This window comes from Anoplopoma fimbria, chromosome 7 (assembly GCF_027596085.1).
Source record: "Anoplopoma fimbria isolate UVic2021 breed Golden Eagle Sablefish chromosome 7, Afim_UVic_2022, whole genome shotgun sequence".
Taxonomy (NCBI): Eukaryota; Metazoa; Chordata; class Actinopteri; order Perciformes; family Anoplopomatidae; genus Anoplopoma; species Anoplopoma fimbria.
The window spans coordinates 3,615,422-3,642,849 of NC_072455.1; the positions used below are offsets into that span (position 1 = coordinate 3,615,422).

The following is a 27,428-nucleotide window of genomic DNA, read 5'->3' on the forward strand; positions in this document are numbered from 1 at the left end:
GGAAATAAATCTATATATATAAATAAATAAATCTATAAATAAATATAAATAAATTGAGAAATAAATAAATAAATAAATTGAGAACTAAATTGAGAAATAAATAAATATATAAATAAATAAAATAAATTGAGAAATAAATATATATATAAATCGAGAAATACATGAATATTAAAATATATTTAATAAATCAAGAAATATATAAATAAATATATAAGCCATACATCTTTGTAACTAATAACTACATCATTACATTTACTCACCAACCTACCTGGGTTGTTTTTAAATCAACCATAACAAATGATCACATAATCAGTCATGCCAAATTACATTAATAAAAAAAGAAGGTCCTTGTAAAGTCATATTATTGCATGAATTAGCAAACATGACCTTATAAGAGTTATAAGAAAACAAACTCCAGGGTTCACTAGTAAACGTATTTAAGTACACACACAAAGAAACAACATGTTACATCAACAGGTTTTTATTACACTTCACTATTAAACACCTTTTCATTTGCAAAGCAGTCGTTCTGTGCGTATGAATGCACGAGTACAGGATAGCTGACCTGGGCTCCGGGCATCGGTGCGAAAGGGTTGGTGGGTCTGAGGACAGGCTGGTTGTACATCATCGGCTGAGGAGCCATCACGGGTACACCGCCCATCTGACCCATCTGGGGAGCGACCTGGAGAGAGAAGAGGGGGGGTGAGATGGAGAGATATGGGACATAAAAAACAAAAGAGTCAGAAAAACAGGGATGAAAACAGAGAAAGGAAGGAACAGGTAGATCGAGAGAGAAGACACAGGAAACACTCAAGTGAAAGTTGCATAAAAACTAAAGCAATTACTCGAAAGATTTAAGAAAACACATTGATAATCAACTAATTATTTGAATAAAAATATTGAGCAAAAAAGCCCAAACACTAGCTTTCTAAAACATGAGAAGTTTTGCGTAGAAGCTTAAACTTAACATATCTTTTAGTTTTGGACAGTTGGTCGGACAAAAATTTGACATTTAGACTCTGAGAACCTGATTTTTCTTGCTATTTTCTGACATTTTACACATTAAATGATAAATAAACATATCAAGGACAAAAATCTACACGTGAATAAATAATAAAAATACTTGGTTTCAGCCGAATGGCATGCTTTTTTTGGTGCACACTCACCATTCCATACACAGGCACTTGCGGTGTGGTCATGGGAAAAGCCATGGGAGCTGGAGCCTGGACGGAAAAGCAGAACGCAGGAGTCAACTTAAAGCAGAGGTGGCAGTAAAACACACATTTTATGGCTGAAAACTACTGCGGTTGCTATAGCAATAAATAACTTGTATAAACACCAGAACATGGAGACAACTTTAGCCCTGACAAAATGTCTCATCTGTCTCTATTAGACACATCTGAACACAACACACAGCGTAATGTGCCCAAAAGGAGAATATACACGTAATGCTGATAAAGTATTTACATTAGGAGTGCTACAATATACGGCATGCTGCAGAGGTACTTAGTGGAATCCCGCTGGGAGCAATCATTACCACCGCTTTAGAAAAAGGGGGGTGGCTCAATAGGACAGCGTTAAAGCCGCAACCCCTCCGCACTTCACAAATCAAATCTCGAATTCAAACGTGACGGGCGATTTGTAGCCGTCGTTTTTTAAAACAACCCCTCGAACACATCCTCATCAAAAACGTTGTGGATTTCTGCTGCAGTAGATGCATCGATTTTGTAAGATTAGAAAGATGCAGTGCAGGGGTGTCTCATGCAGTGTGGAAACACACACACACACAGGAGGATTCATATTAACAGATGTCGCCTGCAGAAATTCTCACACATCGCAGAGGAAAAACTGACAACTTCTTTTAAAACATAACAAATAAGGAGATGCGTTTCTCAGCGGGGGATTTGGGAATACCTGCAAGCATTTGCAGATCTTTCAGTATTTTTTTTTACACCTATAATTGTTCAGTTTTTGCAGCAGTCAGAAGTTGAAACAGTTTTCTCCGCTGTGAGTCGCCCGGCTCACCCGGAAGTCGCCGTCTCCCACTGTTTTCAAAAACCCCCATTATAAAATAACAGCTTGCAGAAACACGCTGCTGCCTTCACAGACCCTAATCCATCATTGTAAATGAGACAACCGGGGGAATTTTTTCTTAACATTTTCTTCATAACTCCTCAATCATTGCAGAGGTATTAAAACGTACTTCCACTCTGACAAAGTTGAAACACTCCAGCTGGAGTATGAAACGGTGCACATCAGTGGGGGAAAAAAAAAGGGACAGTGTTTCCATTAAACTGTGTGAAATCATGCATTACATTCACAGTCTCACCTTAAATGATGGATTACATTATTTTAGGCAATACAAATGTGGGTTTTTACTTGATATAATAAAACTACACTTCTTTTAAATGCTACTTATGTGATGACGCCTTAGTCGATGCTTTCAACAAATGCGCAGGTTGATCTTTAAGTCTGGTCTTACATTATTATATAATTGTTTTAGCTCAAAACTCTTTGATTACAGTTAAAAACTGTCATGTATCAGTTCAGTCGGTTACAGTAGCTTAAATCAATGTTGATTATATGGTTTAAGAGTCGCAATATAACTGTAGCTTACTGTATTTTAGATGAATTAGGTGTCCATAGTTTGTTGCTTTGAGTAAAAACAAGCTTTACGAACAGTACAGAGTAGAAAACGTTATTATTTAGCTCATATTTGTTTCCATTTAGGCAAATGATTTCCAGGCGGATTATTTGACTTTGTTTGTGGAGGACATCAGGAGTTTGAGTAACTCTGAATCTAAAAATATGCGCATCATATCTGGGACATTTAACTCACTTCATGCAGTATTTTTTTCCACATATTCACAGGATTACAATATATTCAATAACTGAAATTGTGCTTTTTAAGTAATTTTCTAACTCTCTCTAACTCTAGCTTTTTAAATACCGACTTCTGGTGCTGTAATTGTACATTGTAAAGATATTTTTAGATAATGAAGCTTTAATAATGACATTTTATTATAACATATGCTAGTTAAGCATTTTGTTTAACAAATGTTAAAAATGTAAACTTGTAAAACACATTAAAAGCCAAGCTTTAAGAGGGGGGGATGAGAAGTGATTCTCTGCTTAGAGATCTAAAGTAAAATGTTTCTAGTCGGCTCGGGTGAACTGATCTCAGGTTGTACTCGACGTGATTGATCAGATCGTCCGCTTTTAATTGCCGCCTCCGGGGAGCAGGCTGTGAAAGCTGATCATAACCATTGATCAATCTGATCTCTTCTAGCAGCAGAGCCGGCCGGAAGCCAGACAGGTAAGAAAAAACACGTCAACAGACATGAATCGTATCCGTCAGATACGTTAATCGCTCACTTAGTAGCACACTTGTTATTTGAAACACTGATTAAAGATTTAACAGACTTTACTTTAGCAAACAATCTGTCTCGGAGTTAGACGGGTTTGTCCGTTTTGTGCCAAATGACACTTTATTTTGTTTTTTTAAAGCATGACAAGAAGATGTACGAGAGAATAAGAGAGCATGTGAGATGCTGTTCATGCACCGCTGCATCTTCTCCATCTGTATTTCTCTCCCATCTGTTGGCCCTTGACGCATAATGCTTTACACTTTGTCTGTATCCTTCTTTTTATGCTCAACCTCTCTGTAGCTGGTTACTTTCCTACCTATGTGTTGGTTTTTTAAATTTAAATCCATCTTTTCTCTACATCTTTAATCCCGACTTCTCAGAGGTGAACTCTTGCTATTCCCTTTGCCATCTCCCTCTCTCTCTCTTTCTTTGCTTTCTCTACAAAGTCAGACTTCTGATCCAACATGGCCTGCTAGTTCAAGTGCAGGTTAAAAAAAAGAGAGGATTTTGCAGGATTTCTGGCTGGCATTTTTTAAGTATCAAGCGAGCACAGATCTTTTGCCCTCCTGGCGAGAATCTCAGATGTGGGAGTTTCACTTATCATGCATGACACCCGACTTATTCACTTCCCTGCTACCTGCAATGTCTTATACATCACTACCACATGACTTATTTATCATGTTACGGCTTAGGGAGGGTATGTTTGCTGTTTTTGAGACGTGTATATTTTCAGAGACAATGTGTTTTCTTTCTCTGTGACACAATTGAGCTGTTACTATTTGTGTTTGCTTGTGAGGCAGGATTCAGTTCCCTGCTGACAACACAATGTACTTTTTGTCTTGTACCATATAGGATGGGAAAATACAGCTCAGTTTGTTTTGTAGGTGTTTTGCTCAGAGGAATCCACAGGCAATTCTTGTTGTTAGAATAGATCCGGCAACAACCTCCGGGTCTAAAAAGTGAAGTCAATGCAAAAGTGTCTTAAAGCTGCATTCTTGAAAACAAATTGTGTCTGGATGAAGATCTAACTGAGCCCTTTTTAACAAAAACTTGGAGTTTTTAAATAAGTGCTTAAACCCTGCCATGATTATTTCATTGTGACAGATTCGAAGGCTTCTACTTTTTCCCAATCATACAGGCCTGCTAAAATAGGGTTAAGTTAAGTTAAACTATATGACCAATAGATCTTGATATACTTTTTGGTCTGGGGCTGTGTTAATGGTTCAACCTATCTAACTCCTTTAGTTCCAAATACATATTCTGGCCTTGGTGGGCATGTTTTTTTAGGTACAGGTATTTGATAGAATTTGGCAGCAATCTCTTGCTCCAAAAAATGCCTTAAACCTGCATTCTCTCTACTGTCCATCAGGGGGCGACTCCTCTGGTTGTATAGAAGTCTATGAGAAAATGACTCTACTTCTCTCTTGATTTATTCCCTCAGTAAACATTGTAAACATGAGTTTATGGTCTCAATCTCTAGTTTCAAGTCTTCTTCAATACAGCATGATGTTCATTTAGTAAATGATGCTCCATTTAGAGTCAAACAGACCATAAAGCAGGGGATGCTTTAGGGCGGGGCTACTGTGATTGACAGATCGCTACCATGGCGTTATTGGGTCTGGGGGTTGTCTATGTTTCCATCTTAGAACTTTAACCCTTTCACATTATGTGTTTTAAGTTCATGAAAGTAAAATGTAATATTTCGGTCGCCTACAAATGTCGTCGCCTACAGTCGTTCATGGTTTGGTTGTACTTAGCTCCATCCTTTCGTGTCCCTTCTGGTTAAATAAATAAAAAAAAACAGGGCAACGGCAAAAAACAAAGATGGCGATGGCCAAAATTGTCGACCAGGAGGCCTGAAAACTGTAGTCCACAAACCAATGGGTGACTACGTCCACTTCTTATACACAGTTTATTGATTCAATTTGTTGTTTAGTTTTTTTGTCTAGTTTGTTGACAATAAAAAAAATGGAGAATATCACCAGATGTATCTTTTTTCAGGAAGATATACAAGAGACAAACAAGGCTAGAACCTTATATAAAAAAAAAGCTCTAAAGCAGGAGGACAAAAATAGCACGCTCATTATGCTAACGTTACTAGCACAGATCATTAGCCTGTAGCACAGAGGTTAGAGGGTTATTTGTTGAAGAAGTTTCCACAAAGAACACAAGAAAGAAAGAGGTGACAGAGAAAAGTGGGAGACAGAAAGAGGGAGGTTTGAAGCACATTATAGGAGTCATTGAGAAGCCATTAAGATGTGTTTTACTAAACAGGGATAAGTACTTACATAACTAGTATAGAACATTCCATTCTGCATCAGGACGCAACAAGGAAAAGAGACAAAAGACAGACGGAGAGAAAGATGGAGAGGGACGGGAGAGGATGAGAAGAAGTGACAACGTGAGGGTGGGAGAGAAAATCCAAGAAAATGAGGAGATGATGAAAGAGGGGAGCAAAAAGAAAAGGTACCAAGAGAAGGTGAGAGTCAGAAACAAAGAAAGAAAAAGACAAAGAGGACAAATGTGAAACAAATACATGAGAAAAAGCAAGACAGAGGAAGGAAGGAAAGAAAGAAATCACAACGTAGGCAAAGATGGAAGTCCAACAAAAGCAAGTAAAGCAATTTTTTTTTATAAAAAGTACGAGGAGGTCAAAATACGGACGAACAGATGTCAAAGGTAGTGTGGCGAAAACAGGACGAGCAGATGACAACGCAGAACACAGACGTGATAAAACGAGCGAAGAGGGGAAGGAAGACGAGCGGATGACGGTGCAGAAAAAACAAAAAACAAAAGGAAGAAGAGCATGAAGAGGACGAGCGGAACGGGAAGGAGAGAAGGTATGACAGCAGGGGTGAGAGAGAGAGAGAGAAAGTGGATATATGTAGGGGGGGAGGGAGAAAGAGAGGAAGCGGAGGGTTAGTGACAGTTTGTCCTCGTCAGCCAGAAACGGCTGTCCAGAGATCAGGAGGACAATCAGGAGCTGCCAAGATCAGCAAGCACACACACACTCACACTCACACTCACACACACACACACACTCACACACACACACACACACGCACACACACACACACACACACACACACACACACACACACACACACACACACACACACACACACACACACAGAGAGAAAGCATGCACAGGCAGCAATATACCGGACCAATACAATGCACACACATACACCAACATTTCCATCAACTACAGAACAAAACAGTGCAAAACATTCACATGCACACAGGCAGTCACACAGTTTGAATCCTGTATTTTATTAGCAAGGTGTCTGCAAGTATGTTTCACTTTGAAACAAGTTTTTGAAGTTCCAAAACTAAGAACCGGCACGTTCTGTGCAGCCACACTGATTTCTCACTGTTGAAGTTATAGTTCTGGGACATGTGCTTTCTGCAGAGTGTTAAATGAGAACATTGATACCACTCTCATGTCTGGTAGGCAGATTTTGTTGGCATCTGACAGATCAAAGGACAGTTTTTAAGTCTGTATGCTAAAACTAAGATAAGTGATGTAACCCCCTTAAAAATCATGAATTGTTGTTTTTACATTCATTTTTTGGACGTTAAGTGTCGACGAGTGAGCCGATTTGTTTACCTTTGTTCAGGGCCAGGCTAGCTGTTTCCATCTGTTTTCAAGTGTTTGTGCTAAGCTAACCTTCTGTTGGCTGTAGATTCCATGTTTTACGGACAGACATGAGAGTTGTTTATCTTCTTATCCAGCTCTCGTCAAGAAAGTAATTCTATTTCCCACAAACTATTCCTTTAATACAAAGCAATAAGAAGTCAGAACATATGAAACACCTTAAAACAATTAACTTCATATAACAATTGAAGCTGTTTGCCATTTTGAGATGTTTCCAGGACTTGCAGACACCTTGATTGATTCCCATTAAGGATAATTCTGGTCTTTAACAACTTGGCTCTTATTTCCATAGCTTTGGCTATCATTTCGGAGGTCTGGAGAAGGCACACGGGTAACAAACACCAGCTTTTAGACTTTTCAGACACACTGTTTACAAAGCCACAGATTATTATTGCAAATGAAACCTCTTCAGGTCTAAGTGGCAGCCAACAAAGGCGCTGTGTAAACTGCTATTGATGTTTACAACGAACAATGAAGGTAGTCATTTTACAATTTTTCTCTCAACCACTCAAACGAGGTCGGTGGATTATTAAGGACATGATTTCTGAAAGGAAACATTGCTGTTGATTTTTTCCAATGTTCTTTTTGGCATCTGAGTGACATCTAGTCCCATTATATTCAGTATAAAGCCAATGTCACCAAAACTAGATTGATAAAATAGCACTACAGGTGAAAGGAAGAATATGGACTTTAAATCCTGTCTGACTGCTTATGTTTCTTAACATAATGTTGCCATTGTTACAAGATTTTAGAAATGACCGTGGTTTGTTCAGTGCTGATAGGAATGAAAAACTATGAAAATAAGATCCAAGTTGTAATAAACTGGATAAACTTTTTGCAGGACTTTCAGACACCTTGATGGATTAATTTCGGGCAAACTCTCAGGCTGTGCAATCACTGCATCACATGACTCAAACAAGTCTTCAGTGGGAGTTTCTGTTGTCTTACCACGTGTTGTACAGGCATGGGCTGTGGGGCCATTGGCGCCGGGCCCCACTGTGTGGTCGACATGGTCTTATTCTGCCAGTTGTGGCCTCCCGTCAGCTTCTTCTCTCCCTGCTGGTTCCACTGCATCTCTGGCCTGGAGGGGTACGATCAGAGCACCGAGAAAAAACAAACACACTGTCAGTAAATCTGCATTCGTACCCGCCGATCCAACACAAGAGCAAAGTCACGGCTTGGAAGATAAAGCTGAAGATTTACTTGTAGATTAGACTTTCTTTTATTTTTATTTGCCCCCTTGAGGCTTGTCGTGATTTTTAAAGACTAACAACTTGGCAAGTACGGCAAAAACATGAATAGGAATCTTTGTACTAGGCTCTCCTTTAACACTCTACAGAAGCACTTTATTACCAACCTAAGCAGTTTAAAGCAACCGAATACCTCATAATAAATAAGATTTAGAGTTTTAGTAGTACAACTTATATGTTGGCAGACTGAAGGTAGGGATGCTGGCAACAGTTGAGTCAAGTATAATGGCGAGGCGTATTAGTTTAGTCAGTGGATAAATCCTCTGCACAACATTGAAAGGTGTCATCACAACTCAAGAGACACTTACTTCTTGGCTGGGGTCCCGCCAAACTGCAGATCTGAGGAAACACAGAGAAAAATGAGTGATCACAGTTGAAAGAGAGTTGAAGTGTTTATCTCCCTCCGACTTCACTACATCTTTGCTCTCTCTTACATCGATGTTTTCACTAGTTTGTAACATTCAGATGTGTTTAATTGAATTTCTACACAAAGAGAGGTTTTGATTGATGGTAAATTCCTTAAAAAGGGGAGTAAAAAAAACCTGGAAATAGTATTTTTTGTGTCGCTATATAACTGTACGTCCTTGTATCTGCATGCACAATCAATATGAGAGAATACATAAGAAATATGGTGCCAGTGTGTGGATGAATACATTCAAGGTCAGGCGTTTCAAGTGTCCAATTACATAAATGTTCAACCATCAACATTACTGCAACTGGTGTTTTTCTATTTTTTTTTTAAATTCCCCCTCCCTCCCGTCGACACATTCAGCTACGCGTTCACATGCATCGCGACACTCACTGCCCACGAGGTTGGCCAGAGAGGAGTCGAGGTCGTTGGCTAGCAGCTTTCCTCCGTGATGGATGGCCATTTGAGGGGGAGGAAGAGGAGCGGTGTGTGCGGGCATCGTAGGCTTCAACAGGTCTCCTAGAGCATCGAAACCTGGAGGAGAAACAGACTCACGCGTGTAAATAAAAACACACATTTATGATACATTTTTTGATAAGGTACGCTGGTAACGACATCATACAGACAGAGTAAGGGTTAGTAAACCACACAGGCACGTAGAGGAAAGCAATGAGAGGAACCCCTACACCAAAAACAGAGATTGCCCAATTGTCCCTCCTGTCAAGCTTTGAATTTCCCAACATGTTGAAGCAGTGTGCACGGGCTGTGAAGAGTTTTGGAGGTCTTTCAAAAACCTAAAAAACACAATAAAACTGTAAGAAATGTATTTAACAGTGCGTTTATCTGCTTTTATGTTAGCTCAAAACGTTAGCTAGCTTACTAGTTACAAAGGCGATGCTTCCCAGGAGCATTTCATTAGCCAACTGCATTATTTTGTGGCGTTACAGGACATGTTGAAAACGCAGCGTTAACCATACCACATTTACCATTGCTACAATATCAGAGTGTAAGGTAACGTTTGAGTCTCTGTGCTGCACTCTTTATAGAATTGGAGAACTTAACACTCCGCTGCTCACGTGAAACTAGGAACTGTTGTGTTTTCATTAGCGTACACTTTGCCGTTTGTGACTACAGTGAGTTGGTTCTCTTCACAGAGTCTGCCATGTTTCTACAGTAGCCCAGAATGGACAAACCAAGCACTGGCTCTAGAGTTTGTTATGTTACTTAAAGGCCACCGTAGTTCTCTAGAAGCTTGAGCGTAGAAGTATTCAGTTACCGCTAGGCTTTTTCAACCAACCCATGCGGCTAATTTTAGCTTAAATAGCTAAACGGAAAAATCAAAACAGGGCTGCTTTAGTGAACCTCTGTTTGAAACCAAGGACCCATTGTATTTAGGAAATGTAATGCTATTGTCAGGCGTAGCAACGGTAACTAAGGGGGTAATTGTGGCCACAAATATCTAAAGAACAGTGAGGGGGGGAACTCAGGCACGAAGTGAAGAAAGTCAAAGATAATTTCAACAAAGTTAAATCCTGAATCTAAATGAGAGTCGACTGAACTTTCTGCATAATTTTCCCCCAAAACTTTTTTTACTCACGATTCCACCGCATTAACGAAAGCAGCGCTGGGCGGTTTTGATCTGAGAGTATTGCTGAGCTGTGCCTCCTTAATGTGAAATATCTAAATCTCACTACCGAGCATTTGCCGTTAATTGAATTCGTCCTGCTCCATTTTCAGCCTTCACCTACAGAGCTTCCTGTTTAAAGCAGATATACTCCGTACCAAGACTCTACTCTTTTATTACTGTCATGCAGCAGCCTCATTCTATCAGCAGCCGGCCCATAATCCCTGACTCAGTAGCTTGCAGCACTTGTTCTAGATGATTGATTTATCTGTTTGCGGCTGTCATGTACACACTCTGACTCCAAATAGTGATTAGTTTTGAACATGAATGTTTTTGTGTGTGTGTGTGTGTGTGTGTGTGTTTATGTGTGTTAGAGAGGCTGTGTAAACTTACTGCTCATGGCTAGTAGGTGCAAATGACAAATTAGTATTTCCTGTGTTAGTTTTGCGGATGTGTGTGTGTAAGTGTGTGCATGTAATTGCCTGTTAACAACTCCCCATGTCAGCACTCATCCGGCTAATGGCTCAGTATTACTCTGCTGGTAGAAACCTGTGAATGTGTGTGTGTGTGTGTGTGTGTGTGTGTGTGTGTGTGTGTGTGTGTGTGTGTGTGTGTGTGTGTGTGTGTGTGTGTGTGTGTAATATCCGGTTGGAGAAGTTGCGAAAAACATGGCGAGAAGTAGAAAAAATTTGCAAAGAAAAAAAAGGGAAATTGAAAGTGAACACAAGAGCGTAACACCATGACAAGCTGTTGATATTTTATATAATTTTATGTATTATGCATTATCGTTTCCTGACTTTATCCAGCAATCGTTAGGGGTAAAAATAAAATACATGGAGACAAGTGGCAAAAATAAAATGAAAGGCGACAATGCAAAGCTGGAAAGAATTAAACAAGATCGAACGAGACGTGAATGCAAGACGACGTCTGTAAACCTACAGCGTCCCTGCAGAACACAGAGGAGGAGAAAGAGGAGGAGGAGAGAGGAAAAAGAAATGAGAGGCAACTGAAGAGGGAGGGAAAGAAAAAGAGGGAGGAATAATATTTAGTTAGGAAGCGGTGTGCCGGTCTGACAGTGGTGCTGACACAAGAGATTCAGAAAACACTTTTCCTGCTAGCTTAGCAGATGAGAAAAAAAGGAGGGAGAGGAGGAGAAGCATACGGAGACAGGAAAGGAAGTTAAAAGAGGAGAAAATGAAGAAGCAACCACAGTGTTTCTAATTCTCTTGACTCTCCCGTTGTCTGCGTGATAAAACACTCTGGCATTGTGGGTGATATATTTGTGTTTCTTAAACCACCGTGTCGGTAAAGCCCACTGAATTAAACTGAACTAAGAGAGCAATAGAAGAGAGGAGGGGATGAAAGAGGGAAGGAAACAAGAAACAAGCTCTCTCTGTAGATCACACACAAAACCAGCGAGCAGATTGAAGAAGAGGAAAAATCAGGGAGGTGGGAGGAGGGAGGTGAGGAAGCCAGAGCTGAGAGCGCTGTATTGAACTGGGTGTGTGTGTGGGGGGGGGTAATGCTATCAGTGTTAGCTTAGGTGTTTCAGCAGAGGATTTGACAGTCAATAAGAGTTTAAGATCAAAGGGAAGCGAAGGAAGTAAATCCTTGTCGAGGGCTCAATTCCAAAAAACGCTGGAAGGGAGAAATCTGTTACGTATAAACTATTTAGTTGGATTATGTTAAAGCTCTTTTCAGACATGGATTACGAAAAATTCCTGGTGTAATCTATTGGTTAATGTAATGTATTTTATGTCATTGATCATGGATATTACAGGATCTACAGAATGAATTAATGATTGCATAATATTAAGGGACAAATATGATATGAAGGAAGAAGAGAGTTCTTGTTACAGGTTGCCGTTGAATTCATGACCTTGAGTGGGTGTTTCTTCTCTGAGCATGAGCACAGAGTGACACAATAAATGGTTCGATATAACAGATTGAAAGGATATGTATATGAGCAGAGACACAGATATTAAAGTTGAGGAGGATTGCAAATCCGAAAAAAATCGAATTTGCGATTTGAAAATCAACTAAAAACTTTGATTGGTGGCGGGGAAATAAGAGATACAGAAAAAGGCATTAACAGAAATATTAATTTGCTCAAAAAATAAAAAGAATGTCTGCATTTTCCACTTGAATTATTAGCAAAGAGGCATCCCTTAGAGGAATAATTGCAGATATGGATGATGGAAAATTGAGAATACATTATGAAGACATGGAAAATGATGCATTGCCTTTCAAAAAAATTCAAATTTCAATATAAAAAGAAGCAGCTACGCCTCCAACTCCTTGTGCACAAATACAGTCAGATATCAGTTAAAAGTGGACCAAAAAAAATTGGAGTCTTTGCAGAGGAGACAGAGAGAGGCGGGAGAGAAAAGGGGAGAGCAGATGGAACGGAGTTGCCTGGGTGATTCTTGCTTTGTGAAGTGTGATGGGGAGACGACGAGGCAAAGAGAGAGAGAGAAAGAGAGAGAGGGGGGGGGATAAAGGGAGAGAGGATTGTTGAAACTGTGTGAACGGCAATAAAAGAAAACAGAGGAGCCGTAGTAGACAGATGGGATGAAGCAAAATGACAGACGACATGTGAACAGACTGTTACAAACACCGACATATAAAGACACGTGTGGACGGTGTGTAGGTAATGCAGGAAGGACACATGCAGTACAGTAGCTGCACACACACAAACGCACAAACACACACACACGGGGATTTTTGTGAGATGCTGCCAGTCACCCAGATGGTGTATTGGTAATTGTAGTGGCAGCTTCAACAAGAGCTCTATTAATAGAAGAAAGTTAGTCCGTCCAAAGCCAGAAGCAGGCAGCACACTGCAGCCACAAGCCTCCAAATGTTTCTTCTGAGAGGAGCAGAAGAGTTCGACGGGTTTGAAGATTAGAGAAAGCAAGAAAAATCTGCACGAAAACATTTGCAAAACAAAAGCTTTATCTGGCAAATGTTTGAGGAAGCAATGACGCAGCTGTGCAAACGCCACCAACACCCTTAATAATGATGACAAAACATTGTTTCTGCCAGAAAACTAACAAAATCACTAACCCTAAGTCTATTTTTTTTTTTTTTATTTTTTTTAGCTTTTCCAGATGTATAATTAGAGATCTCGCTCTCTACGATAATGCTGTTTGGATTAAGTCAAACAAATGAGTTTGAGCAACATGTGTTGTGACTGCTGGTGTGTGAAACAGCCGGCTGATTAATCCTGGCAAATTACCAGCAGCGTTAATTGATGGAGAGCGTAGCTGTGAAAAACAAAAAACACTCGGCTAGTGAATAAGTTTGAACCTGGAGTACGGAGCAGAGTGAGACCTCACTTTGGACAAAAGATGTCACAAAAATAATGACTATTAAATTGTTATATCAAAGACTATGTATATTTGTGAAAACAAGTATTTCTAAAATAAAGTATTACCATTGCTTTACAAAGTTTTCGACTGAAATTTCCAAATATTTGTAATCGCCAAAAAATCCCAAATGATCTGCCAAACTTTCTAACAATCCGAGCATTTATGCTGCACTCCTACTGAAGACATACATCTATAAAAAGGCTTAAATAATTAACTAAAACATCTGGGCACTGTAAGTAAAACGCTACTCAAACAGGAGTAAATCTGTTTGGCACTATTTTCTGTCGTGGATTAATACACGTTTTGTGTGCTAGTGAGTATTTACAGCAGCACATACGTATTGTGTGGGATCGAATCTAAAAATAAAGCTACTCTGCCCGTGTTCATCATAATGAAGGAACACGTCTCCCAGGGCAACGGTGTGTGCTTTGCTTTTAATAGTTCGGTTTAATAGACAGAGGAACTAGCTTTATAAGGCTTTGGCTACAAAGACAATCCTTTGGTTCTCTGCAGGTTTTTGCTCAAATGATATGATTTGCAGGAGCGTCCCAGGACCCAAAAGGTTTGAGGAGTACAGAGATTGATTGTGTCAGTTGCCGAGAGGTTAAAGGAAAGTAAGCCAATAAGAGAGCTCGGAGCCAAAGTCCCAGACCGGCAACACTTAAGAGCCATCAGTCTGAAGCGGTTTCCACAACAGGCAGGAAACCACAACAGGAGAAGCTGCTGAAGAAGTGGAGAGAGGGTTCCTTCACATTTTTCCAATGGATTAAATGATATAAGCCAAAAGATTTACAGGAAACAACTGGCAACTATCCCTTTGCTTTTTCAGAGCTGAATACTGATAAGATCTCCAACATTAAAATACTTTACAAAAGCATTTAACCAAGCTTCCTGTAGCTTTATGAACTAGAAAAGATTTGTTTCATTGATTATATTTGTAGAATTTGAAGATCTGTGTAGGAACCCTCAATGAAAAGGAGGAAAATCACGAGCTGGGATCAGTCAACTTTAAGTTAAATGTGGAATCTTTAAAAGGCCCTAAAGTGGGCGGAGCTTTGACGTATAAATATGGTGACAGAAATGTTCATGCACCAATAATAATTCAGCAATATCTAACTCAAAATCTAATCACAGTTGTGGGGCCATTATCGTATTTTACAACTGATATCTGATGAAATTACACTGACATAGTCCTGAAAAAGCAAATTAGCTGAGTTTTTTGCGAGTCAAACTCTTAATAAATACCTACAAATGTTCTTTTTTTGAAGTTTGTCTACTGAAATATAATATTTCTATAGAGAAAAACAAGATTTGAGGTATTTTCCTTCATCAAATTACTCGAAAATCCAATTTATTATGAAGTTAACTGATCCCTCGTCTCTCGGATTAAGGGTTACCGTCATTATTAGAGACCATATGTAAGAACTCAAACAACAGGCTTTGTGACAGAGCTAGTAAAGCTACCAACACCCACCCAAAAGGGTTAGTTCAACGCTTTGCTTGCGTGCTGCCGAGCAGAGTCAAAAGGTTTATATTTTTAGTTTTTCAGAGCTGGCTTTACCGGCTGCAGGTTGTGGACCGTTGTTACTGGGCGCGGCGGCCTTATTCCCAAACACAGCATCGAAATCTACAGTCATGGCTGCGGTGGTCTGCAGAGGCTGGTTCTCCAATCCTGAGGGGATGCAGTTAGATGTGAAAAAAACCCTGTTTGGGTGTTTATATAATATATATATATATATATATATATATATATATATATATATATATATATATATACACACACACATCAGATTGTGATCATGTCCTGTTTGGAAATCATGGCTTTCCACCACCTTCCCCGCTGAACTAATCCAATTAGATAGAGAACGTGGACGTTACAGTCGCCGGCGTGGTGCCATTGTTGTTGCTTAGTAACTTGGGATTCTGTGTGTAGGCTGTCGGGAACGTCATGCTTTCAGAGGAGAGAGCTAAGCCGGAGCACGAGGAAATCCACCGATGCACCTTTTGTATTCTTTTTTTTTTGTCTCCATCCACGTCCCTGTCGGAGGATTAAGGGCTTGAAGCCTCAGAGAGCCGTTGTCTTTGTGGAGTCCACGAAACGAGAATACACGACGGAAACTCACAACACTCCACGGTGTCTATTTTTATAACTAACCTTTCAGGAAACGGCGCACTCTTATTCCACTATTAATATGATAATCTGATTTTGATGCAAAACAGCATATTCCTTTTAATTATGCCTTATTCTGAATGTTGCCATGTTTGAATTTCACATAAAAGCAATAGCTTGAGGAGCAGTTTTCCAAAACTTGCAGAGCGGTGACAGCGACGGTACACCGGGGGATTAACACGGCTACAAATAGAAAAGGAGTGGAATTGAAGTTATTTTAAAGGGCGTAGCTGTAGGACGTATGTCAGGGGGGTGTTTGACGTCAATCCGAGTATATACTGCTGCATGTTATGGGGGTTATTGGTTGAGTATTCCTTTTTATCAGCCAAGTTAACAGCTCAGCAGGAATATTGCCTTTTACAGAATAAGGTCAAAACCCTGAACATTATATGCATGTAAACGTAGTCAGAGATTCATAAAGATGATCTAGAATTGACATAGATTAAACATGGCAGGTATGACATAGTTTGCCAATATATAGTTAAGTACTTTTTGTTTAAAAATCCCTATTTCCTTATGTGACCCAAACTCGATTCTCCATGCTTAATTTGTTTTCTAGACGAGAGTTAGATGAGAAGGTTGATACCACTTTCATATCTGTTAAATATAAAGCTACAGCATGTACCCGTTTAGCCTAGCTTAGCATAAAGACTGAAAACAGGGGGGAAAAAACACCAAGATGTACCTCTAAAGCTCACTAATTTACATGTTATATCCAGCTTGTTTAATTTGAGTTAAAACATTTGGCAGTTGGTTATCTACCAAACATTTTCTTTTGCCAGCCACAATAACATCCTGTAGTCCTTACTGGAAGTCTGGCAACTATTCAGAGCCAGGAAATAGTCCGTCACAGAACCCCCCCCATTAAATGGCAAATTCTTGTTTTCCACTTTGTATTAAACAATCACAGATACAAGGCGCTAATAAGTGAGCTTTTGAGGAGCTGCGAGGTGAAACTTCAGGCTAACTGCTTCCTTTCGTTTCCAGTCTTTGTGCTAAGCTAGGCTAATCAGCTGCTGTCCTGCTGTAGCTTCATGCAAGAGTCATATCAGTCTTCTCTTCTAACTCTCTGCCAGAAAGCGTATTTTCCCAAAATGGCAAAATATTCCTTTTTAAAACATCAGTGTTTCTGACGTTTATAGCCGTTGGTGTTTCCTGGAGTGAGTATCCTTTGTGTCGTCTTTGAGAAAAGCACAGGGGATTGTTATCCCGGCTCCTGTGTCAGAGCCACTGATAGCGTACGGGGGGGGGTAAGAAGTAGCTCTGACTCTGAAGTCTGGCCAAACTCTTTTTATAAACGGCTTCAACCTAATCCTCTGTCATAAATCCTGTAATACTCCGCGCTAACAGTGCTTCCAGACTCGTCTTTGTGCTACTTTTTCGATGCGTTGATTTTTAGCTGAAATGTCAACTTATATTCACAAACGGAAGGGAGGAGGTGGCAATAATAATACAGTAAGATAATATGTGAAAGTCGATGCTGTTGCTCAGCATTTCTGCCGCAGACACAATTTTCCCACATTGACAAACAAAAGAAACGAGGAGAGGTAGGTGGTTTGGATCTCAGGGCCGACATTTCCTCGAGCTGCTCACGTCGGTTATATCAAATAATGCCAGTGTTCACAAATGTAAACACTTATTTAAAAGTGTGTGTCTACGTAAGACACCGGCTGGGTCATGCAACATTAGTTTCTGAGGGAAAAGGAGGGAATGGTGATGGGAAGATGGATGGTTTACATAAAAAGACAGATGGATCGACAGAAATGTGAATGACTGGCCGGAGGGAGAACACCCCCCAGAATGCAATACACTCACATAGAATTGATCAGTGTGTGTGTGCATGTAGGTAGGTGTCTTTCTTATTTGCATTTGTGCACCTGCAAGTAAGTGTGTGTGTGTGTGTGTGTGTGTGTGTGTGTGTGTGTGTGTGTGTGTGTGTGTGTGTGTGTGTGTGTGTGTGTGTGTGTGTGTGTGTGTGTGTGTGTGTGTGTAGGTAGCGCACCTCCCCAGGCACTGTTGGCGGTGGAGATTGAAGGATTGCTCTGCACAGCGGGGATGAAGGCCGGCTGAAGATCAAACAGGTCACTGTTCAGATTGGGCACACTGAGGAGGGAGAGAGAGAGAGAGAGAGAGAGAGAGAGAGAGAGAGAGAGAGAGAGAGAGAGAGAGAGAGGGGGGGAAAGGAAGGAAGGAGGGATAATGAGAGAAGATGAAGGAAAAGTGGTAGGATGGAGAAGAGATGAAATGTCAGAGAGAGAAAAGAGAAGGATGAAATGAACGACGGAAAGCGAAGAAGTGAGCCAGAGATGAAGAGAAACAGAATAAAGAGGTACAGAAAGACAGATGGAGAAAGATCATTAATATTTAATCAATAGCGCATAAATAGCTAAAGTCACCACTAAAAATGTTCGTTTGTCACAGATTAAGATTAATCCTCGCTCTCTGAAGGGCGGTAAAAAACGTCCGCGGAGCAATAAAACAGTTCGGAGCCGTAAATTCACAGCGTGTTGAGTATAAACCCTGTTCAAGATTATGGAGAACAAATAGTCTTATTGTTGCTCCGCTGCAGCTGGAATCAGTCTGCCGTTGTGATACAAAGGGTTTCTATTTGTTCAGGGAAGAAATCTAAAACAGCTGGCAGTTTGTTTCTTTACATACAGTACACTTAAAAAAAAGGTTTGTAAATTACATCTGCCAATCATGCATCCTGCTTTCATCTTCCTCTTTTCTCATTTTAAGAGGACTGTAGTGGAAATAAGCATATTTTTAATTATAATATTTAACAGTTTAAAGAAATCCAACTGCATTTATTACCATTTATGATTCTGCAAAGCATTTCAATGTGTTTACATTCTGTAACTAACTCTCTATACTGTAAAGTCGTTTTTATAGTTAGTGGCAATAGATAACCCCCCCTCCTAACGGTTCAAAGTGGTATTATTGGTGCGATGTTGTTATGACAACCAGAACACTTTCCATTTTTCTCAGAGCCTTTTACTAGCAATAAATTTAGCGATTTATTGGGACCTTGGGAAAATGCAAGACATATATATTCAAATTATTATGCAAATAAATGTGCAACGACATCACCGATATGCAAATTAACGTACGACTTTAAGCTACTTCTGGAGCTAGTGCTAGCTACTTTTGTTGGAAACGGACACACTGCATTTTCTTTTTCAATACCTACTAGAAAAAAGTAACGGCAAAAAAACTTAGATTAATACTTTTTAATTGGTAATAGCTACTGGAGAAAACAAAAGCTCTCTCCACTTCCTGTTTTGGTTGTGCATGGCTAACGCACTTTTTTCATGCTGTAATTATTCAATAGCCATTATATTGTGCAACCAACACTTACTTCATAATGATATGTTAAAATCAAGACAACTTGTCTATTGCCACATAAAGTAAGGGGATTTATTGTGAAACAGTCATGTGTATAAGTATGTGTGCTCATTATTCAATATCTCAACAATATAGAGGACTTACGTTGGTTTAAAGTGGTGAACTGGACAGGTGTGTGTGTGTGTGTGTGTGTGTGTGTGTGTGTGTGTGTGTGTGTGTGTGTGTGTGTGTGTGTGTGTGTGTGTGTGTGTGTGTACCTGTTGGCAGACATTGTGGAGGTGAACAACTCCGGGGTGTGTATGATGTGGTTGTTGTTGTTGATGGCGCCGCCTATCGACTGGCTGCTCGGGGAGGCAGAGGGCGGAGTCTGCATGCCCATCTCCTTCAGGCGCAGGTCCTGGAACACACGCACAAAAACACCATAATGTAATCAGGAAAACAGTGGTTACACAGTCACTTCCCATTGGAAATGAATAACAGTTTTGTTTCCAGTAAACACTTCATAATATATGACGAACACATCTTCTCACACGTGCATACGCCCTTTAAAAGGTGTGCTGTCTTCCTGTAACTTCCTTTGTTAAGATCAATTGTCAAGCATCTTATTGCAAAAACAAAGCCATTATGAGTACAAGCATAAAGGGGGGACTTTTAAAATGTGTACCCTTTGGTGATATTCAGATAATTCTTGGCTTTAGACATCAGACTGAAAACCAGGCCTGCATCCAAATTGAATTTATACATTTATTGCTTGTTTTTTTTCTGCCAAGGTTGACGATTAGCTGTAAGAACTTTACAACTAATCACATTTGGTTTTCCGGTGACAAAAAGCTCTCCGGCATTGTTTTGATGCGACACTAAAAGCCTCTCAAACCGTATCTGACCCTGTCCTGCTGAGGCCCAAGGTGCAGCGGAAACGTTTACTGTTACAAACATTAGCAAAACGGAAGACTTTCCTTTTTTTTTAAATCAATGGTTCTTTTATTCTGTTGTAAAGTTCACAAAGAAACTGTAAACGAACAAAAGCATAAATGCTCTCTAGTGCGACACCCGGTAGAGCTGCAAGTTTCAGAACGGAACCTTAAGTAAATCTGAAGTATCAAGCACAACCTTTTATTATTAAAATAATAATAATACTGTAACTAAGCAACCAATTTACTTCCTGTTGACGACGGTACACGCATGCCCAGTGTACGTAAAAAGTCATGTGATAGAGTTCTGAAACTCCTGTGTGGACGTAGATCGTTTTTGTTGTGAAACCCTGTTTTAAAACAAAAATGTATCAGTGTGGATGTAGCCTTAATCAACCCATTAGAAGCCTAAAGCAAACACTTTAGAGCCTCAGACTGCTCTCAGGTAAGAAACCCACCTGGGAGACACAGTTAAACTGCCCTGGAGTTAATTTACCTGCTGCTCCTAAACATTTGCAGTTGTGTGAAATGACAGTGAGTGTAATCATAAATTAAATCTATTATGTGTAATCTCTACTGCGTATCTATGCAGTTTATAAAACATGTTCAACCTGCCTTCCTTTTACAAAGTGACTAAATGAAATAGTTTTATTGATTGATTTGATGAATCTTGCCGTGTTTTATCGCCTATTTATTGTGCCATCTGCTTTTATTTCCTGCTGGATCCTATTATGTTTGCTGCTGCTATGGCCCAATTTCTCCACAGGGATCAATACATGCGTGTCTCATCATGTGGGAACATGTACTAGGAAATCGAAAAAAAACCTGCACTGTTTGGTAGACAAGTAAAAAGCAATTTACAGTGTAACAAAGGCGTAGATGTTTAGTATGGACGGCCACGGAGAGAACGGACATGCTGCTTCTCTTCTCCAATTTATTTAGACACGGGACACCCAGCTGTTTTAATTCAGTTCCAAACCCAAACTTATTTAAAAAAGTATGCGAATAATCCAATTGATTTCACAACCTTGTCCACCTTTTAAAAGGATGTTAGACTTTGAGCAGATTAATAAACAGAATCTCCTGCTGTACCTCTTCATTTGTATTCTGACGGCTTGGCGAGGGAACAAATGGGAGCTGATGTTATTGTTTGGGGTTAAGGCCCCTGCTGGACAGTAGCGTTTTTATTTTTTGTGTGCGTGTTGAGTCCATATGGACACCAGAGCACGCAGACAGCTGGACTTTGGTATCTGGACGACCTCCGCTCACCCCCCGTCTCCCCCCGACTCGCCCCTCTCACTTTATCTCCCCTCCTGCTTTCAAACTGAACCCAAAGGTAATCAGTGGACCTTGGCAGAAACGGGGCAACCAAGGGCACGGAGTAAACAGCGTGCTAAAATCCAATCAACCCACAAACACACACAAACACACACACACACACACACACACACACACACACACACACACACACACACACACACACACACACACACACACACACACACACACACACACAGATCCGACAAAGCTTACAGAGATACTGCTGGACACTAGACACATACTGTATCTTCTGTGCCAGGATGTAAGCACACTTAACATGCACACACACACTCGGCTGAGCTGCTATGTGCGTGTTTTCGGAGCTCCATTGCTCTTACTCAATTACAGTTTGCTGTAAGGCAGGACACCCCCCCCCCAGGGCCGGAGCAAGAAATGTCAACACATTTACACCAGATTTTTTCTTTTATTGCTCGGCTCGCCACTGAGACTCTTGGCCTTTATCCTCAACTGGAGTTCAGCAAACAGCAACGTTGCTGGGCAATCTACCAGCAACATCAATTTCTTTTTATTTTTATGGACTTTTCATCAGGGCTCAAGTGTGATGTGGTTGCTGCAGATTTGAGGTGTATTGTGGCTCTGCTAGCACAGTCTTCACTCTATAACAATGACAGCAGTTACGCTTGTCACTTTCAGGTGCTTTATTCTTTGCTGCAAATGTTCATGTGAAGGTCAAATCCGTGCATGCACAGACTTATCCTGAAAGTTTCTGTATCTTATAAATTCTTCAGTAAATTATTGTGTCGTGCTTTTCATTTTTCACACTTTTCCTGACAAGACAGGGACTAAAAGTCATAAAAGTATAAAATATGTTACCTTAAGAGCCTGCAGTCTGGCCTGTTCCTCCTCCAGAGCCTGCTGCTTCTCCTTCTCGTCCATGCGGCTGAAGGACATGCCGGTGGTGGACAGAGATGAGACGGCGCTGGAAAGGGTGGACGCTCTGCAAAAAGGGAATTTGGAGATAGATGTAGGCAGCCATTTTTATCTGCTTTTATACGTGTTTTTAAAGGGGTTTGGGTGTGATATGTTAGAATAGGACGTCTACCTGGTGTCTGCGTTCAGCTCCTTTGTCTTCTTGCCCTCCAGAGAGGCCAAGTGCTGCTCCAAAGCCTCCAGGAGGCTGCTGGGGGCCTGAGAGAGAGACAACGAGAGGTAAAGATGAGAAAAGAGAAAGAAATCCCAACTTTTGGAGAATCCTTTTCTAACTTTCTTTCTGTCTCATATGCATAGAAAACACACACACACACACACACACACACGCACACGCACACACACACACACACACAGTTAGTTGGTCTCACAGGAAGGTAGCAGAGTGCATCAGGCTCCAAGAATAGCCATGGCAACATGCAGCAAACACTCACACTGTTAGCGGGAGACTCAAAGGAGAGAGAGACAGAGAGAGAGAGAGAGAGAGAGAACAAAGGAGGAGGTTGAAAACAACAAAGAGCGGGAGGGAAAAGGTGGAGAGCGGAGGAGAGGTTGCACCACTTCTTCACATAAGCGGAGGGCGACGGTTTCGTTCATTTTTAGGTTTTTTCCCCCCATTCAACTTCCCTTTGCTGCGTTTTGCCTCTCAAGTACCAGGATGTACCCTTGAGATGTCCTTATGTCTCTAGTTCAACCAAATCTCTTCACATTTGATTGATATTAAACTCTGATCTTTTTATTAATAGCTCCTCCAGAATAAACAAGTGAGGCCAGGAGTCTCTTAAAAGGCTCTTTTGTTTGTAAGATGGCACGAGGCAGCTGCATTAAATTTGAGCTCCTCCGCTCTGGTTTACAACTTAGTGATCGGGGTTACTTGGGGATCGTTGCTACGCGACTGCAGAAAACAAAAAAAAAATCCAGCTGCAGAGTTCACTTCTGATCGTTTCGCACAACTCGACATCTTCGGTGCTCGTTAGGGGGCCTCGTTAAAACAGGAGGAGGAAAAAAAACAACCGAAAAAAACGGCTGCATTATTAAGTGGATCTTTTTAACGCACATTTACAAGTTAACACGCAGGGAAGAAAGTAATAGCTCAGCTCGCTTTCGGCCGAGGAGAGAGGAGAGGAAATTCCTCCGCTGAGAACATTTGACAACGTCATGTCTGCCTCTGCATCCACAAGAATGTGAAGTGTCTGCACACACACACACACACACACACAGGTTTTGGGAGTGCTTTGCGGCCGGCTAGACGGCGGCTTCTCGACCAACTGTTGCCTGGTTGTTAAAGAAACAGCGTCTCACAGGAGAGAAAGAGACCATCTTTAACTGTCAGCGGGGTCTGAATAGGTGAAAAGAGGACTTTCTGTGTGCTAAGTCAATATTAGCTCTGACACACACTGACACACACTGACACACACTCACACACACACACACACACACACACACACACACACACACACACACACACACACACACACACACACACACACACACACACACACACACACACACACACACACACACACACACACACACACACAGCAGGGTCTCCACATCTCTTTTTGATACTGTGAGTGTAACTTTTAGCTAAAGACTTCGTCATCCCAAAGAAAAAATAAATAAGAAAAGAGAGAATCCCCCCTCCCTCCTCTCTTTTTTTCCTAACAATGATTACGCGGTGATGCTCCAGTCGTTCTCTATTAAAGCACCTCCGTGCATGTTGAAAGCAGTGATGTTGTGCTCGACAGATATGAAATAAACAACATCCAAAGGAGGAGGGAGGAATTTAAAACGAGCTAGTCGATAAACCCCGGCGCAGGGGTTCTTTCATGCGGATGAAGATGGAGAGAGAGAGAGGGGGCGGAGAGGTGAAGCCTCATTTTTTTATTCATGAGGTTTCACGGCCTTTTGCTTGTCGTGCCGGAGCTCTGAGTGTGTGTGTGTGTGTGTGTGTGTGTGTGTGTTTGATAGCTACAAGCAAGCCACCTGAGGCCGACACACACACACACACACACACACAGACACAAATACATTGTCCACGGCAGCGAAACAAGAGCATGCCTGCGAGTGTGTGAGGTGTAAACGTGTGCATGTTTACACACATTCACGCACATGAATATATATGCGAGAGTACAGGGTGCTCATGCAGGGGGAGGGGAGGGGGGGGGTTCAGCAGTACAGTATGCAACCCACCACCTACAATGTATGATCCTTTTGTTTTCTGCGACAGACGAGGGAGAAGAGAAACGTCCATTTTAACTTTGCATTTTTTTTTACGATACGAGTTCAACATCCACACAGTCAATCCACATGCTGTTAACTTTTATTTTTTTTATTTTTTTTTCTAGTAATGCAGGACTTAAGTTCACCCGAAGTTGTGAAAAGTTACAGTTGGATCTGTAAGTAAGATTTACAAAACGCCAAGTATGTGGCAAAGTACAAGAAGTTTAGTAAACTTTAAAACTAAACAGTGACTGTAACTTATGATTATTTTCATTATTGATAAATGTATTATTAGCAGAGTTCCAGATAACTAAACTCAGGGTGTCTGTTGATACTCTGGACTGAACTTTGCCCTCTTTCTGGTACCAAAAATGAAGTCCAATGTGTTGAAGCACAGCCGAGACGATGACGAAGTAACTGTATTAAATGTGGATCTTAAGGTTCTTGGAGGTGAAAGTGCACTTTTTTCTTTTTGTATGTACAGCTTGTATGAAGTTTCCACTAGGAGCCTGGTTTACCCACAACACCTTGTTTTGCACTGTATATGTGCATCTTCAGAAAATCATCAATTTAAAAAAAGGTCAATATCAAAATGTGTCTTCAATGGTCAAAAAACTAACAAATGTTCACTTTACAATGATAGAAAATAGAAACAAGCAGCAAACTTCATATTTTATAAGCAACTTATTTCTGTTTTACTTCTTTGTGATCTGAATTTCTCAGAATTTTGGACTGTTTGTTGAACAAATAAAGACATTTAAAAGATGTTACCTCGGGCTTTATAATAATAATAATAATGGATTTTATTTATATAGCACACTTTAAAATACAATGAAATCTCAAGGCGCTGGTTTATGAAACTGTGGCGAACATTTTTCAGCATTTCTGACATTTTACGGATCAAACTAGTAGAGAAATTAATGATAATAATCGTAAGTTACAGCCATATTGTTGATACTGCCCATTTAATAAATCATTTCAACACTAAACCAGACAGAATGTTTAATACTTCACCCACAAAATGTGTCGATGCTTTCTCTAAGAATTCAAGGAAGCACGGGGAGAGTAATTGATAGACAAATTGCCATTTTGTTGCTGAAGTATTCCTTTAAGCTGAATTGTAAATGGCTGATTAAAATAAACAATCTGTCTGCTGTGGATATCTGGAGTCTCTCTCAGCTCCTCCTATGAACCATTAGGAGGATGAAAACCGAGCCTCAAACAATTCCTTTGAATTCCCAATAAGATAAAAAGGCAAATTTATCCTTGATGATTAAAAACAGAAATGTAGTTTATTCCCTTTGTAGCGATGCGGTGTTGTTTTTCAAGCCCTTTGTTGTTGCAATCATCATTTTTTTTTTGTAGATCCAAGGGCTGAGCTTATTGTTGCTCAGGGTTTCAAACCCACGTGATGAAACCCGCGGATGGTGCAGTGGATAAGCAGGCCAACTTAACATACCTCAGCCTGTCGTTGGATCTATAATTAGCATTTAGAAGTGAAAGAGAAAGCAGGAAATCAATCAAACCAGAAGGGAGTTGCCGAGACTAAGATCGGGTCCGACGAGATGGTGGTTTGAAAATTAAAAAATGATTGCGTGGAGAGTGAAGAAGAGAGGATGAGTGAACGATTGTTAAGAGGGGGGGGAACACACACGTATATGTGAGGTTGAAGGGAAAGCGATGAAACAACATGTAGAAGGAAAAGACAGAAATCAAAAAGGCAAGAAAAGGAGTGAGATTGAGAAATAGAGAGTGAAAAAGGTGAGATGTATACTGACCTGTGAGAGATCTGGGATGTCACCCTGATCTATTCCAACTTGCTGTCGTCAAAAAACAAACAAATCAACAAAATAAAAAGGGGAGAAAGGAAGGTGGGATAAAATGGAGAAGAGCAGGGTCCATTTGTAAAAATAAAGAAAGGAAGAAAAGAAGATGAGAAAAAAGAAAAAAAAAAAACAGGGGAATCATTACTTCATGCAGTGGCAGCGTCAACATAAACGACAACAGAAATAAACAAGGAAAAGTTGTTTTTTCTCGACATCCGGATTGGCCGAGGAGCCGACCAATCCTCACAGTGAGTGACGATGGTGATTGGACAGGGATAAATGTGTCTGACCAATGAGGGAAAGGCGGGGCGATGGCGACTGATGACTGATGACGTGACAACACGGAACACATTCATATAAAATAGGACGGCTATGCAGAAATAAATCGTCTCCAAAACAACTCAGACAGGTAACGTTTGTTTGGGACTCTTCGGGACACAGATAAAGAACATTAAGTTCTGGACTCTAAAACATGAACTTGGTTGTTAAACACAGCTTTATCGTCAGATTTATCAGAAGAAAAATATGTTAAAATACATTATTAAGACATTCAGAGCATTTATAAAGCAGCAAACAACTATTTTCTGTGTAAAGGAATAGTGGAGTAATGTCTACCTGAGCAGAGAATGAAGTCATTTCCCGCTTTGTGTGTTGTAATCTGAGCTTCTCTGTGCTTTGTTTACACATGTGCTATTAGTGCATTCAAGTTTGTCTGTTGCGCCACACTTGCTAGCTCATGGGCGCCGCTATGCACTCCTCTAGACCACCGTTAGCATCACAACGTACCAGAAACGGTGGCTGTAGAATGCTTTGTATAGTAGATAGTGCATGTTAGTGTCGTCTCGCTAATGGCCGAAATGAACGAAAAACAAAAATGGTTTAACGCAGCTAACGTAGTGGCCATGTTGAGAGTCGTGTGGAGGCAATAGTTATGCTCCCAATGACCATTAAGAAAAAAGTCCAATCTATCAAAACCAATATTTCATGCTCATTTCCCTTTTCTCT

The 27,428-nt window shown here is 40.5% G+C and overlaps 1 protein-coding gene across 4 annotated transcripts in view; it reads right to left on the bottom strand.

Annotated features, from left to right (window-relative positions):
* si:ch211-200p22.4 (phosphatidylinositol-binding clathrin assembly protein) overlaps positions 1–27,428 on the bottom strand; it is a 76,743-nt gene that overhangs the window by 5,500 nt on the left and 43,815 nt on the right. The window contains exons 8-18 of one of the 4 annotated variants that reach the window (XM_054601906.1): positions 26,376–26,417; positions 22,490–22,575; positions 22,261–22,384; positions 19,453–19,592; positions 17,853–17,953; positions 15,242–15,352; positions 9,079–9,219; positions 8,585–8,615; positions 7,975–8,107; positions 1,167–1,223; positions 506–682 (exon numbers count right to left, since the gene is read on the bottom strand). In XM_054601906.1, coding sequence (XP_054457881.1) covers positions 506–682; positions 1,167–1,223; positions 7,975–8,107; positions 8,585–8,615; positions 9,079–9,219; positions 15,242–15,352; positions 17,853–17,953; positions 19,453–19,592; positions 22,261–22,384; positions 22,490–22,575; positions 26,376–26,417 — 1,143 coding nt within the window. Of the gene's footprint in view, positions 1–505; positions 683–1,166; positions 1,224–7,974; positions 8,123–8,584; positions 8,616–9,078; positions 9,220–15,241; positions 15,353–17,852; positions 17,954–19,452; positions 19,593–22,260; positions 22,385–22,489; positions 22,576–26,375; positions 26,418–27,428 lie in introns of all 4 variants that reach the window. The other 3 variants (XM_054601907.1, XM_054601905.1, XM_054601908.1) reach the window with 3 other exon arrangements.